We start from the raw sequence: 16682 nt of genomic DNA, 5'->3' as shown, positions 1-16682 counted from the left end.
AAAATAAAACAACTAAAAAACTCCACTGTTCTAAGATATTGATGAAATAAGAAGCTACAGAAGCCCTGTAATAATGTGTTTATTGTAATTTTCCAAAGCCAAGTTGCCAACTGTGATCTGTGAATCATTAGAAGTCCTCTGGGCATGTTGCTGATTTCTCCATCTGGTTTCCATCAGTCGTGTCCTTCTCTAAACTTCATAGTTCTAAGAGCATCTGTCAATGAAGGAGAAGGGAGTTTGTATCCCAGTCAGCAGTTGCAGAGGTATGGTACAACTGTGAATGGGATGATCATGAAGAGGCTCACTGGTTGTGGGGTTCCACATGATCACGAACAAATGAGTAAATTTCTGCAAGAGAATTGTGCTTCACCCTGTGGGAAAGAGTTGCTTGCCTCTGTTCTCAGCCCATCAATGGAGTGAAAGATACAGACATTTGATAGGAATGACTGCTGTGTATAACCAGATTGTACTTTAACTGCTGTCTTGGAAGAAACAGAATGAGAGAATGTTTTTTTATTTGTTTTTTTTTTCTTCTTTTTCCCAGTTGCAAACAGCAAGTTAATGAATAAAAGTGAGATGGTTATTTCTGCTAGTGAACAAAAGCTTAAATATTTTTCTTTCCAATTTTCTTCCCCCATAATTCCTATTTTTAAACATTTCTTTAGAGTATCACAATAAAAGTTTTCAAGCAGGTTTGATTCAACTGACTTTAATGTTTCCCAGCCTGCAAATGCCCCTTCTGGTTCCTAAGCAGATTGAAAAACCAGAGCCTGTGTTGAGCTGTTAGAATGCATGCAGAGATCTGTGAAGAAAGATTAGCCTTCCTCACTGACTGCAAGAGTAGTGAAAAGAAGAACAATGACGAAAGCTATTGCTGAACAAAACAAATTATTTTTAGAAGCCCTGTTATGTTAGCTCACCCAGTTGAAAAGAGAAGCCATTCTGTGCCTGCCTATCTGCTTGTCATTGTGTACTGTAGACACACTGAGTATGTGCAAGAAAGGTTTTTATAAAAGAATAGGAAAATCCCTCTATTACTGTTAAGCTATCTGCAATTTTGAAGATGATTAAAGAGTAGTGAATTTTAGGTCACACCAACCTACCCTTCTTTGACAGCTTTAGCAATGGTCATTTCTGTTGCAAGAGTGTAATAGCACTTTGTTACTTTGCTCATGTTGTTGGAAATGTAAGAGTTTTTTTGTCTTATTTAATTTGGAAGTTGGCACCATACACTACTGCCATATTTAAAACGTAATCTCTCTGTTGCTTTTCTCTTCTAAAATCCATCACCATCCTCATCTTTGGATTTTTTAAAGTAAAAAAGATTTTAAAGATTTTAAAGATTTTTTTCTCTTTCAATAGTGAATTCCTGTGTAGTTTCACCTTTCAACCTCTTATGTATCTCAGCACTGAACAGCAATTTGGCAGGTTAATACTTCTGCATAGCTATGGCACAGTGTGATTATGTGGCTTTAGGTGATTTGTACGTACTGATCCTCTAGGCTACAGTGAGGTAACAGTATTAATGCATTTTTAAAACAGTGAGGGATGAAGCAAAGAGATTTTTTTAGTTGTACACATACTTTTATTATTATTATATTATTTTTAATTGAGAAAAAGGGTAAGATTCTGGGGAAGAGAGTTCAGGTTTTGTGTCAAGTTAATGGCTTGAAGTTTGCAGTATGCAGAATAATTTCCAATTCCTCTTCTCTAGCAAAATACATGGAGAATGTGGATAGTTTGGCAACTGAGATTAAATCAATTGCATCTTTCTTTCAGACTTTTGGAAGTGCTAACGAACGACAAAATACTGAACATGAAGATTAAGCAGAAATGTAATCACATCTCCTTTTGTTAAATGTATTTTCTTGTATTTATTTGTGATGTCTGTCAAACTCCCTAACACAAAACTGCTGTGTATAGTGGGTTTTGTTCTGCTGTGTCTTGTGGGTCATCTTGGTAATACTCGTGTTTACATTGTGCATGAACAGAAGTGGATTCAATTCAAAATGGAACAAAAGAGATGTAAAATTCTACAAAGGCTTGAAATTTTTGTCTGTGGTTTGTCATAATTTTGTGGTAATATTATTCAAATAAATGCACTTTCATGATAAACAGGAAAGACCAAAGAAGATTTGATAGGTGCTTGTCATATCCTTGATGATTATGTATGGCAGTGTGCTTTCTAGGTTTACAAGATCAGATTGTATGTATATAGTGACAAGGCCTACAAGTGATACGCTGCTGTGTTTAAACTCCAATCCAACATAGCAAGAGTTCTCACTAAAAGTGCAAATACTTCTAATCCACAGTGATGTTTCACTGCCATAGCAGATACCATCCTTGTGAACAACATCAAATTTCTGAATCTGCAGGACTCAGCTGTAACTTGCAGGTTTTCTTCTATGCGTTTGTTAACAGTTTTCCTATGTTTGCATGAGAATGCATCAACACCTCAAAAGAAGTACAAAGCATTTTACCTCTATCTTCTTGCCACTGAAAAGCTTTCTCTTGTATGAGACCTTTCTCCTTAGGGTCATAAGGTGATTGAATCTGCTGAGGGGAGTTATTGTAGGAGATGGGAGCCAGCGTGCTTCTGAATTTCCTGCTCTTCACCCAGCTAGGAAATACTCAAAGGTAACAAAGTACTTTGGGCCTTAGAAATTTGATGTGCTTTCCACAGAAGCTTCTGTTTATCACTAGTTTCTGTGAGACCCTTTTTTCTCCCTTAACTTTTGTCTGTACTTTCAGTTCACAGACTGGTCTGTGCAGTTGCATTTAGTTTTCACCTCAATTCTTTCTGAATACTAGTGAAAATGCATTGGGAATTTGGTTATTTAGTCTCTAGGTGTTTTTTTGTTTGTTTGTTTGTTTTTTTCCCCAGTTGGATGGGTGCCTAGTCCTATGAATTGTCAAATCATGGTTTAAATGTGGAATGTGTCCATAAGTGAATCTTATATTCTGTATAGAATACTGAACATGTGAAGCTAAAACCTTTATGTGATAAATGCATATAAATCATTCCTGAAATTTGCTTAAAACCAGGAATGGTACTTACTAGACTGTTAGGGGTTTGGCAGCATATTGGAAATCCACACTGTAGGGCTACTGAAGGAGTTGTTTAAATGATAGGTGGCAAATTGTTCTGCTGCCAGCTTATTGGTTGTACAGTCTAAACTTCCAGACTTTAGAAGTTCAGAAGTCAGTTCTCTGAGAGTCTTGAAATGAGAGACTTAGTGCTCCGAGGATTCACATTTGGAATGAACTGCTCTAGGGCAGCAATGTCAGGTAGATTGTATTTAAAACAAGAACCTTTCTTTCCCTTCATTTGCACAAAGAAGTTAGAAACGTCAAGTTTTTGTTTGGAATTGTAATAAAACCACAACCAGGGAAGCTAGGATCCTCCATAAAAAGGAATAATTCCCAAGGAAACTGTACAGTTTATTTGCAAAAACAATTTGTAACTCTGTATTGGATGACATTGAAGCACTACATATTGTTATTTTGATTGTGTTGTGACACAGAGCAAGCACAGATGCAACCAGTAAACAGCAACGGTGGCCTTGTACACTTGATATTTTTCACAGGTTTAATGCTTGTGTTCACTGAAGCCTGAATTGGTGTTTAAAATGACGACTCGCCTAGTGGAGATTTTTTATAGTGTATGTTTCACTGGACAGCAAAGCAATTACTTCCTAAATTTAGAAATTGTTCTCTGCCACATTATGGCAGGGTTAGACACATTCTGGCATTTGAACAACTTTCAACACACATTTTGCACATAAGAAGAAATAATGCTATTTGACAATCTGGCACAGGAAAAATGTTCAGAATTTGAGTTGTTTTCCAACCTGTTTTCCAACCAGGGGCCAGGCTAGGAGTTTGCAGGTTTGCTATGGCAGAGCTGTAGATTGCTATAACGTTAGATTGCCATCTTTCCTTGGCAGGAGTGTATCACTTCACTCTGGGTTCTTGGGACCCTCAGGGAAAAATGCTCGCTCTCTTCCTACATGGGGTTCGGCTAGCAGTGGTTAGCAGACTGCGTTAAGGAGACAGCATTAACTTAAATCCAAGGCATTCTCAAAGAAAGAATAAAGTGATGTTAAGTCATTTGGTTAATTATGTAGTTAAAACCCATTTAAGGTGATACAGTCTTGGCAGCACCAAGAAAGACTGAATCATGCTGAATTATGCTGAAAACAGTAAAGAAAAGGCCCAGATTCTGATCCTCTGAATCAAGAAAAAAAAAAAAAAAAAAAAGAATCCAAAACAGGCTGGCAGTGAGTTTCATTTCCTCTGGGTAAATAAAGCATTGTCTGAGTGTTTGAAGGCTGCAATAGTTGGCATTTGGCTGAGCTCCTAATCAAGTGGCAGTTTCCATTTTGACAAGGACTGAAACAGAATTTTAAGTCTGAACAAATGGAATTAACAAGCTTCCCTCAGCTGCCTGCCTTTGCAGCAGAAAATAAAAGGAGAAAGGTAACATGGATTCTCTGGTGAGTTACAGTACCAAGAAGAGCTGTAACTCAGAATTTCTCACATCTAGCTCAATTTTACTATGCCTTTTTTTATTATTATTTATTAAATAAAAAATCCTAAGGCTGTATATTTTTTCCTCCTGACTCATTTTCTGTTTTGTGAAGAGCTTCACAAGTCGGTTAAGCAGAACTAAACTTGGCATAGCTGCGTGAAATCTAAAATGCCTGAGAGAAAGGAATGGATTAAGCAGATAATCTCCTATCATACTTCAAATGATTTGAAGCATAGGGGTTTAAAAAGTAATAATTTTATATGCAGAAATTTCAAAGAAAACAGCAAGTTATATTCATGACATGTTGCCAATAAATAATAATTTTATTTTCTTAAAAGAATTTCAAAGCACTTTAAAACTGTAAGGGAATGTCTTTACACGTAGGCGTGGCCATAAGTAGATTTCTCATTGCCAGTGAGACGAATTTAGGTTATATCTACCTCGAATGATGGCTCCTAAGTGATACAAATTTATTTCTAATTCTGTCTGTTCTCCAGCTTTTGCTAGTTTTATTTGTGAAAGAAGGAAATATGGGGACATTTGTGCCTTCTGCCACACACTGGGTGGTAGTGCTATAAAGGGAAGTAGAAGGGAAAAGAAATTGTCTTTTGTGTAAATATCAATTTTGGCCTTCACAAGTTGTTCCAGAAAGAAATCTTTGAGAATTAGCCAAAGATAGACAGGAAAAATAATCCTCTGAACTATAATAAGCATCATTATCAGAAATCAATCTAAAAATAATTTCAAGCATTAAATGTATCATAAATTGGAGGAAAAGAAACTATGATTAAATCAGGCATGGAGAAGAAAGCCTGTAACCGGATTTCCTGTGGAAATTCCGTACTAATTTGATGGGACCTTACAAAATAGAAAAGTGAACCACTAATGGAGGGAAAGGTGCACTAATGAAGGAATATGCAAATTTCAAAGAAAGTCAAAACATTGTCATTGCTGTTGAGGTAAATGATAAACTAATGCTAGGTCTGGCCCTGTATTCATGTCCTGCACACTCTAGAAGGTTTCATGGAGTCTTAAGGGAGAAAGCATGTGTTTCATCTTACAGGTAGAGACAGGCATTTGAATTTTGGCTGTGATGTATTTTACAACATAATCATTAGTTTTTCAAAAAATTACCTTAATTGCAAATTCCACCAAAAACTCCAAAAAAATAATTTGCTTGTAAGATGGTAGATAGATGACTTCTTTTCCTTTGTTTGCCACATGCTGTTTGCCTAGCTCTGCCATGAAGAGGGCCTCTTTCTAGCGTTACTTTGCTACTGGATATGTACAGTCCTTTTGAGAAACCATAATTTTATGTTGCTGAGTGTCATCAGATGTTAAATACATGACTCTGGCTGTCCTGTGACCATATATGCAAGGGTAGATCTTCAAACTGACAAAATGATCATGTTGGTAGTAGTTTGAGAGGTCTGCTATCCCTGGTCATGTTTTTCTTGTTTTCTTTTATTATTATTATTATTTATTATTATTATTATTACTATTACTATTTTAGGAAAAGTCAAGAGAACACACATCTATTTCTAACTGCTGAAAAAATAAATTGTACAACTGACTCATAAAATGCTTACACAAGATTTTTACACTCAGCTAAATGTTGCTAGTCTTTGCAAGTAGCAAAATCATAATTTATTATGAAAATTGAGTTTGCATTCCTAAAATCAAATTTTATCCCTTATTTCTATGAGACAGGCTTGGCAATAAAGACGGAAAAAAACTTTGGACGCACAAGCCAATTCTCTTATAATAAGCTGAAAGGTAAGCTTACTGTCAGACTAGCACAGACTTTTAAAGAACAGCAAAATTGGGGTTGTTTTGGATTAGATGGATAGGAGATTTCAGATCTGGTCAGCTGTCTGAGCTATGTTTTGTTAGTGAAAAGATAACATATTTAACAATTTTTCATATCTAGAATTTTCTTTTTGATTGTCCCAGCAGCTATCTTCAATCTATAGAAACTCTGGAATTGTCAGGTTGCTGATATTTGTTTTAGTTGTTTTTTGTGTTTTTTCTGACTGGCATACATGTGTGAGTGTGGATATAATTTGGCATGCTTAGGCAAGCATATATGCTCCCCTCTTCGTAGTTCTCCTTCTGGCGGAGGGGACTGGTAGAACATACGAAGTAGCCTATTCAGGTTGTAAATTTTACTTTCTGTTACCAAGCTATAAACTGTGCTGTAATGGGACAAACTGTGCTCTAGATTAAAGTATGAAATAAACTGAAATAAGTGAATACTATACAGAAGAGTAAAACAGTGCAGACTCTGGCTTTGTATTTTGGAATTGGCATCTGTCATGGGTTCTTTTGTATGTAGATAAAAAAATCACATAAACATTATGGAAGAACTTTTCTTTTTAGCAACCAAAAATGCCAGTTAATTTCCTTACATGCATGTAACCTGTACAAAAGAAACTCCCCGTTCCTTTTTGCTTGTGTTTGTTTTAGTTTAGTCTCATAAAACATTAGGATCCATGCATGCAGGGAGATAAATAATCCCTGTTCAAGAGAGCCTCTGTTCAAGAGACTTGAGTTGAAATCAGTAGTTTACCTATGAAGGCCTGGAGTGTTTGTTAAATCAAAGTTGAATATGTATGATGAAACGTAAACCATTTAATCAAAAGCAGCGTGTTTAACCACTGGTTTTCCATCAACAGATCGTAAGAATAAGCCCATGATTTTCACATACTGAAATGAGATTTTCCACAATCATGGTTCTTCCATGTTAAAATGCATGTTAAAACTAAAATGATACTTCAGTAAAAGGCAGCCTCTTCACAAACATAGATATCATTTGCAATGAGGTGCTAAGAAACGGTTCTCATAGATGTACGTTCTCAGGAAAACAGAAGTTTGTGTAGTACTACAGGCAATGGAAATACTGTAAACAGCAGTTCCAGACCTATATATTTTGCATTAGGGAATTTAGGAGAAATATCAATATTTTATGTGCTATGATGCCTATTAGAATGACAGACATTTTGATTGTCACTGGAGCAGGAGAATCAGTCAAGATATCTGATCTCTGGTTCCTCAGTTATCTCTGGTAATCACTTTTTTGCAAGCAGGTGTCACTCTTCAATAGGTGGTAAAAAGAATTACTGATGTTAAAATCTGTTTTAGAAAACTTCATGAATGTGCAGCTGAGTCCATCTTTAATTTTTTAATTTCATTATTCACAATATTGATAGCCATATGAGAGAATTCAGTGATGCTCAACGTAGTTTAAACATAGTGTCAGTATGAGATTTCATCTAGATCTCAAGAAGAAGAAAAGCTTAGCATCATTTGCATTTGCACCTGATGTCTCTACACTACATTTCAAATGCATGTAGAACATGAATTTGTGCAGTACAGGGTATTTTAAAAAGAGGGAGGGTAGTTGACTGGTTTATTTCTGCTCTCTTGTGGTCTTTTATTTTTCCTGAGGTTTATTCTGAAAGAAATCCCGATAGTCAGCTATCTTTATGAACACATATATTCTCACTACCTTTTTGGAGCTCCTCATGTCCCTAGAAATGCTCCCTCATTTAAAAATCTTTATTCATAATGGGAAATAAATTGAATCTCATTTTTGATTAACCTTCTGTTTTGAAATTCAGCCCATTGAAATTCAGAAGCATCACTTAAATTTGTTAGCTTGTATTTAACCAAAACTAATTTCTTTTGGCTTTATCAGAGCTAATTAATTTGCTTAAGGACTGAAGATCTCTCAGCATTCCTTGTTACAAATAAATACATCAGGAAAAAAGAGCAATAATTGAAAAATACTTAAATATGAATAAAAATTATACATTAATGCTGTTCATAATAGGTAGAAATATGGTGACAGTATCTGGTCTCAAGTGTCTAAAATGCTGGATTTTTTTTTTTGTATTTTTAAATGGTCTCTAAGGATTTGTTTTGCATAGAGAATTATAATTACCTTGTGAGAGATCCATTTCATATTTCATGAATAGATTTTAGTTGTAGGTTCATTTTTAATTGATAAGCTCAAAAATTATGCTTTTATCCTCTATATGGCTTAGGAGGTTTCTATGCAAAGATGAAATGTGAGGCTTATTTTAATCAAATATCTTCTTTTCTCTATCTTTTTTACTTCTGTCATTTTGCAATTGATGATTCATGGGGAAACATAGTTTTGATAGTTTTAAGAAACGTGGAGCAGAAATAACTTTTATCTTTAAAGAATAAAGATAAATTATTTGTTAAGTATTTTCTTGCACCATGTGCAAGATTCAGAAACTGTGAAGTGAAAATAAGTTCAGGTGAAATGAAATGGAAGTAATCTACATCTTCCCAGAACTTAAACTGAATTCATTCTCCTTCAGGCTTTGGGATGGTGTGTATATTGCTGCAGGGGTTTTATAAATATGGGCTTGTCCCTTTGTATGTCTGTGAATGAAAGAAAGAAGAAAATTGGTGAAGTAGACAGTACAATGAGTTGGTCTTACTATTTCTGGTATTGCTTGCAATTTTTTATTTTTTTCCTTCAAACTGGCCTTGTACTTGCTTAAAACTCTGAGTAAACTTGGATACTGGTCTTTTGGTCCAGGCTGTATAGCCTTTAAATTACTTTAAAAGCTCATCAGGGGCTCAAACAAAATCAGAGACACATCGGTTATTTAAAATGTTACATTAAAAGTTAAGCTTTCATCAGTTGGTCAGTTTGTTAAAGTCTCTTGAAAAAACTTTGTGATCATGAGGTTTGTAGACTAAAGTTGAACGATACCTGAATGAACGTATGTTCGGATGAAGAGCCATACAAATGCTGCCTTTAAAAGCACCCCAAAAGCTAGCAGTTGAACTATATTTCTTAGCATATACTACCTGGCAGTGTCTTTCAGGGGAGATTAAAAGATATTTAGAAGTAAGCTTTAAAATTTATAAGTATAGAAACTTTTTTTTTTTTAACATCATTTTGGTGCGTAGCAATTTGAAACGGTGAAAATAAGACATAATTTGTGACTAATGTTTATCAGTATTTTACTTTGTTTTTTGTGTCCTCAAAGCCTTTCCTGGGAACTTCCATGAGGCTTTATAAACTTGTGGCTGCCACAATTGATTTTTATGAAAGGAAAAAATTAGATATGACAACCCCTAAAGCTAAATAATATTAGCATTGGAATTATTTTCTTTTGATCTTTAATTCAGCATGAGAAATTGTCAACGTTTAATTTATTAAAATGGAATACTATATTCCAGTAGCAGCAGTAGTGGTAGTAATCTTTTACGTTGTCCCACCATGTTCTGAGACTTCCTTGAGTAGGATTATTTTCACCACGGTGGGGGTTTTTGTATTTCCCCTATTCATGTCACTTGAGTCAAGATTTATTTTCAGTTAATTCACAAATCAAAAATATTTTGAATTGTTTTTCCTCCCCCTTGATTTTTCTCCTTAACTAAGATTATTTGCTAATCAGCTGGTATTTTATACAGCAGATGAATTTCTGTGCTCTGATTAGTCTCTCCCTGGTTGGTTGCCTTTATGGTCTTCAGACTTATGAGCTGCTTTCAGGTTATTTATATTGTAAATATAAGACTTTGATTAAATATCAGCAAATTTACAAATCACAACGAAGATCATACATGTTTTTACAGAGTACATAAAATAGTATTATATGAAATGAGAGCAAGAAAGAGATGTTAGAAGTTATATTCAGGATATGAGTAATGCATGCTTGTATTAAAAAGGTTTTATGGACAAAGAGAAATTAAATTTCTTAGTTCTTGAATTGTTTTGAGTGACAGAAGGCAAAAGCCTCATGCAGTCTCTGTAAGTATTTTACACATCTCATTTAATAAATGAATGAGCAGCAAAAATGTATGTCAAGATTTTATCCTGAAAACAGCTGTGTTTAAATAAACTTTGGTTATTTAAGTGAATATAAATGCCATAAATCCCAGAATGTCCTGGTCTAGTTTAGGGATTAGTAATGGAAAGCTGGATGCAGAGTGGAAGCTTACAGAATCTTTCCGTTCAGCCTCCAGCAGTTAATTATTGACTTTTAAAGAATAAACCAAAATGTAAATGTTTACTGACATTATAGATCACAAAAGGCTTCTCTGCCTCAGGTACTTAGGGAAGCATGAGGCTGAGCATGGCTTGCCAGCCTGCCTTGTGTAAATAAAATTAATCATACCTTACCAAATTACCCATTTCAATGTGCTTTTGCCTCATCTCATCTGGTGGCTGAGAGGTGTCAGGCACACTAAAGCCCTCCCCTTGAACAGCCCGAGGGGAGTGATGTTCTCTTTCCAGGCAGTGGCTAAAAGGTCAGCCTCAGCTAGTAAGGAAGATTAATTTTAATTTTACAGTATGACGTGGTACAGCATGAATGAGCAGAAAGAGACTCTGACTCTTTCTCTTTGCCTGTGTCATTAAGGAGGGAAGATGGATGCAATTGCGTATACACAGGACTACTTTCTGAGTAAGTGGGGGTGAGATACATTTCATTGCTACCACATGTAACTCTAAGTAATGAAATAATTAATGGCTAACGACTGAGGGTAATATACACCTAATTAGTCATGTTGAAGCAAATTTAAAATTAATTGGAGATGCCAAATAACATGTTTGCTAAGACTTGGAAACAGCAAAGAGATAAGTCTGATTGCAACTTTAATGCACACTTCTAGCTGATGATTTTGTATCCTGTAAAAAGCAGTCAGGAATTTATTTGGATTTGTGTCAGAATTCAACGAAGAGGAAAATACTACAGAGTCTGGATAAATTGCTTCGGTATTCCACAGCTTTTAAGTAGTTAGTTCCTTGCCTGAGTTGAGGCCTTGCTGATTTAGTTTTCACTTGATTTTATACTAAGCAAAGCAGAATAGTAAGTACATATCTCCCTGGCAGTATTATTTAGATTTAGTAAAGAGTAGATAACTAAAATAAAAATGCTAAATATATTGTTTAGATTTTGTGTAGCTTTTTATGATGTGTTAACAGAAAGTACTTTTGTCTATTCTCTGTTCTTGTCAAAAATGCCTGGAAAATTGTCCTTATAGACTATAGAAATGGAGAGTAGATTTATGACAGCAAAATATATTAAAAATCCAAAATGGTTGTGGTAGTTCTTAAAGGCTTAAAGACTCACAAATTTGCACGTGCTATCATGCAGAAAGATTCCTGTTAGTATCTGTCTCTGGCTCTGCTTTCACATTGCTGTTCAGTGCCAGTCAAATCATCTACAACACATTTCCAGGAGTGTTCATTGCTGGTGGCTGCCCCCTTTTGCAGGGGTGCCTACGACCAGTGGAGGAATCCCAAATCAATGAACATTTTTTGGTCTTAATTACCAAGTGCATCTTTGTGAAAAACAGCCATCATGTTTACCGTGTCTACCAATATATACAAGCCTTATTTCTTATGGTGATAATACTCTCATCGTTTTTGTGTGCACTATATCAAATAACCTTTCTTAATATCATCTTTATAATTCAAAGCTGCAAAGAGTCTTCAAGCAGCCACTGTTTAAAAACTATAGATCTACTTTCCTTTTTCCATAAGCAAGGGTTTCTTTTCTCCAAAATTCTATATATTAGTTATACTTGTTTTTAGCCATTCTCTCATATTCTTTGAAAGGCAAAGCATAATTTATTTACGCAGGGACTTGCTTCTAATTGGGTAGCACCTAATATGAAACTTGGTCCATTACTAAGGTTCCAGGTTGAATGAACATTAAGAAAATTCAGAAAATATTGACATGTTATTTGAAAATATATATATATATCACTTTTGGTGAATTCTAATTTTGCTAGCTATTGTATTTCTCCTCCTTGATTGTTTAGAACAAACTATGTAGCCCTTTCAGATTTAATGCCTATTGCATTACATAAGAAATCACAAATTTCTATTTTCTACTGGTTTTCAAATTGTGTTGAAAATGGTTTTAAAACAACTTTATGAGTGGGATATAAGACAAGGCAATTTCCAACCCCCTGAGAGCCCTGCAGGTGAACAGAAAGCTTTGTGACTTACCTGCATCTTTGTCCTTGCTAAGGAAGGAAGGCAAAGGGTTGTTCTGACCTCCGTAATGGGGGATGAAGTGTTTTGAGGATGGCACTTACCTGTAGCTAATATGATTTAAGGAAGATTTAGTTGGATCATAGACTGATCAACATACAATTTTGTACAGCTATTCTTAAAAATTCGTGCAGGAAAAGCAGTGGCCCATAGCACTTCATTTTGGTTAATGCATAATTACTTATTTTTCTTGTATCTGTATTGAAAAGAAAAATTATCTTTTGCTTTCAAGTCACTTATATTTTTTAAATTGTGCTAAACTTTGCATAGATTTTCGGAGCTGTGCAATATATCAATATAAGCTTCTGCCTAATAAAATGACTCTGAGACAATTGAAGAATTACTAATGACACCAGAGTTCACACTTTCTTAACATTTGCCTCTCTAAATTTGTTGCTTAAAAAGATGCCAATCTATGAAAAAAACACTGAGCTTGTTGAGCTGCAGTTGGTGTTATACTTAGGTTCAGTACATTTCATCCTTCTTTTTCAGTGCCACAGGACTCAATTTTTCACCTGCCAGGGCACGATGTTACCATGACAACAGCTGATCTTGTTTGCTCTCCTCTCCTCTTTGTGCAAGATGAAAAGGAAAGCTTTTTGAGAAATATTTGTGAAAGCTGATCTAGCTAATTGCATTTTAATTATAAGTGAAACAGAACAAGAAAAGGCTTGTTCTATTTCTATAAGAATAAGAAAATTCTATTATAAGAAATAGCACAATGAGCCTGACTATTTAATCAAAGTTGACAAGATCTCTCCATGAGCTATTGCTATACAGCAGTGTCTGGAACTGTTGTGTTAGCAGAATATTAACGTACGTGGTCTTTAGAAGCTCCTATGTAAGGTATTCCGCTGAGAGATCTCCAAGTTCATGTTGCAGTTCACCGGTCTTCTGTATATGTTCTGCTGATCAGCAAATAGAAGCCTTAATGCTGTAGTAGATAATTGAGTAGATGCTTTCTGTTGCATCCTTATCCCTAATGAGCTCCAGTGATGATCAGAGTAACTTTGTTCATGTTTTCCTAGCTGGCGTGTCTTGTTTGTTCTTCCACTAGTGAAATCACAGTAAGTGGAAAATGTGGATAGAAATTTCCTTCTGAGTTATCACAAAGTGTGAGTGGAAATTCAGGCATGTGTAGAAAACAGGAAAACAAACTTACTATACATTTTTAATTATTTTTAAATATTTGGTTGCATTTGGTTTGACCAACAAAAATAAGTTTGGTCTCTGTGACAGCCACTTCAATCAAGGCAATAGAAAAATTTACTACCAGGTGGAGAAGTGAAACAAAAAATTATGCAATATGATGGTAAAAACAAAAAGAACATATATTTAAGGGGTCAGTAAGGAATGTCCCCTTCAGACAGCGTGAGTTTGATACCAGCATTCAAATGGGGTTAATGTTTAGCCTGCATTGCGTTTCCTTTGTGCCCTTATTCTAGAGTAAGGACCTTGTTCACTCATTTCCCTTAGCAATGAATAATTTAAGATTATTTCTTTCTTTCACTTGCGTATAAATTACCCCTGAAGGAACTAGAAATGTGCCATGGTAAATGAGAATTTAGACCCTCTGCCTCTCAGATACACTGATTTATTTATTGCATTGAGAAGTGACTATAAAAATAATTGAAAGGAAAAGAATAAATATTGATTTTTGCTTCAGCCCACAAATCAAATTGATTAACTTTCTAATACTGTCTGAGGGAAAACACTACTGTGATACTAAGTTTAAGATCAATTCTCTACTAAAGGCTGCAGAAAGGTATTTTCATGGTATCCTTGACGGTATATGTTGCCAGCAGCAGGGTGTTATCTGACAGCATGGTGGAACATGAATGTGCTCGTTTTTTAATAGAAATACTAAAAAGTAGTTTGGTTAGCTTGAGGTGAGGGGGTATCTTCAGGATGGTAGCCTGACCAAAAGCCAGAGAATGTCATATATTTGCTCTGGGTGGCCAGTTTGGGAACAGTTGCATTGTCAGTGGTAGAATTACTTTGGTAGGAAGCTTCCATTAAAATTTATGCCTATGAAAATATTTTTATATGGTCACTGTTGAAAGCATTAGCCATATTGCATAATTTTAGTTATTAGAACAGCTTAGACTGCAAGTATTATAGTGTTAAGGTATACAAATAGCTCACTATTCATAGTTTTTTTTCTTATTTTTCTTTGAAATTGATAGGCCTAAAATTGCCTTGAGCTGATTCTTCAGTTTTCAGCTATGTATTTGTATACTCCTTTTCCAAAACAAGTTTAGATATTATTTTGTCATTAAGGAATGGAGCAGCTATCCAATAAAAACATTTCATTACAAATGCTGGGAAGGTTTGTAAAGATTATACTGAAAACTTACACAGTTGCTGTCTTTGTCTGTTTGGCCAGTGTTATATGATACTTTCTGCAGAAGCTAACAAGAAGAAAAGTAATGCCAACTACTAGAGACTTCGTTCTCTCTGTTGTGAACAGGAAGTGTGCAAAGACATTTGGTCTGTTGTTCTCGAGTACTGAGTTCGGGAGATACATTCCATGTATCTCACGGAGGAAACAAGGGATCATAAAACAAAAATAATAGCAAATACTAAATAATGGTATCCTGGGGATTGTTTGCTTTTCTACTGTGTTCATGTTTACATCCTTCAGCCACAATAGGTGTAAAGTTCAAAATTAATGTCTTGACAGGAACTCACATATTTGTTAATTCATTATAAACTGCTGCAGTTAGAATGTCTGGTGTGTGTTTATTTATTCATGAGTGTGGATGCTATAATAAACCCATTGTACTTCATATTTCAAAAGTTATCACTTTACCCATTTTCGTTATTAAGAGGTGAGAGGGTTTTGTCATTTTCATGGGATATGCCACAGATGAAGAAAATGAGATGGAGAATGTGGTGACCAATTTTGTGTTAGCTGTAGTCTAATGAGCAGCTATCAAGTTGGATACGTAGGATTCTAAAATAGGGGGATCTTCCAAAGCTTCGGACAGATTTGATGTTAAACTGTCTCTCTGTAAAAAACAGCAGTGACTGCTTTAAAATGTAAAGCAGTGTTCCAGTGGGGCTGACAGATCTGAGGTGGTGGAAAAAGTAAATAAATAAATGAAAAAGATGGTACGAACAAGTTATGAGAAACAGTTCCAGTACATGAAGAGCTAATACTCCAAAAGAAACGGAAATGAAATGAGCTGGTAATGCAGAGCCTATTACCTTAAGAGTCTTACTAAAGTGAAAAATATCACTTCAATGCATTAATTATTTGTGCTTCTTAACACCTGGTCCTGGTCACTGTAGTGCCAAGACAATGGTGATTTCCAAGTCCAATACACTGCTACAGTTCCTGTGTTTCTTATTTGGTAGTGCTTTTTAAGAAGAGCTATTTTTATAGTGTTTATTATGCTAAAATCAGCCTGCTGATTAGAGGGTAAAGCTGCATTTGTTTTCTTTTATTATAATAAAGTATAATTTGCATGGAAATGTTCCTATTTTTAAAATGAAGAAAATCTAATTGTAAAGGGATTTTATTTTAAATGGAAGCAATTCTAAATACATCTTCCTTTGTCCAAAGAGTGGTAGCAGAAAAAATTATGTACGCCTGTTAACATTCTCTGTACAAATTGGGTTCCTTAGTCTTTAAATGCTAACATCATAAAATATCACACTACTTTCCTGCACTACTTGAGAACATATACTTCTTCGTGACAAGTCAGAGTCACAAGGAAATAGTAAAACACCTTAGACAGAAGTCTTTAGTTTGATTATTTTTCACTGCATTTAATAGTTCTCCAGTAACTCACGGTATGTATTTTATTAGAAGTGTAACTTTCTAATTATCAAAGTTGATAATGGTGGAAGCAAGTACTGGATAGAACCGTACCCTTTGTGACATGGGGAGGGGACATTCTGCATCTTTTAGTTCTTTCTTTGATCCCACTCTTATCTTACTGGTATGTCATATATAATGGAATGGGTGGGAGAACATGAATTAACAGTAACAGAACAGCAGCATCTCTTGTGAATGCCATTTTTCTCTGCTTGCTTCCAGTTCTACTTTGCTTAGTGCTATATGATTTAGTGGTTAGAATTATGCAGGATAGCCTGCAT

General features: G+C 35.1%; 1 protein-coding gene across 15 annotated transcripts in view; it reads left to right on the top strand.

The window, feature by feature from the left end:
- RIMBP2 (RIMS binding protein 2) overlaps positions 1-16682 on the top strand; it is a 151278-nt gene that overhangs the window by 63508 nt on the left and 71088 nt on the right. The window contains exon 1 of one of the 15 annotated variants that reach the window (XM_080559632.1): positions 10794-10980. The exons of 13 other annotated variants lie outside the window; for them this stretch is intronic. Coding sequence is in view for 1 of the 2 variants with exons in the window: in XM_080559641.1 (XP_080415767.1) it covers positions 11192-11272 (81 nt within the window). In the remaining variant the exon portion in view is untranslated. Of the gene's footprint in view, positions 1-10793; positions 10981-11120; positions 11273-16682 lie in introns of those variants that run through there. One more of the 15 variants, XM_080559641.1, reaches the window with a different exon arrangement.

This window comes from Anser brachyrhynchus, assembly GCF_964034855.1.
Source record: "Anser brachyrhynchus genome assembly, chromosome: 17".
Lineage (NCBI taxonomy): Eukaryota > Metazoa > Chordata > Aves > Anseriformes > Anatidae > Anser > Anser brachyrhynchus.
The sequence above is the reverse complement of the archived record's forward strand: the minus strand, read 5'-3'. Positions and strand labels throughout refer to the sequence as shown.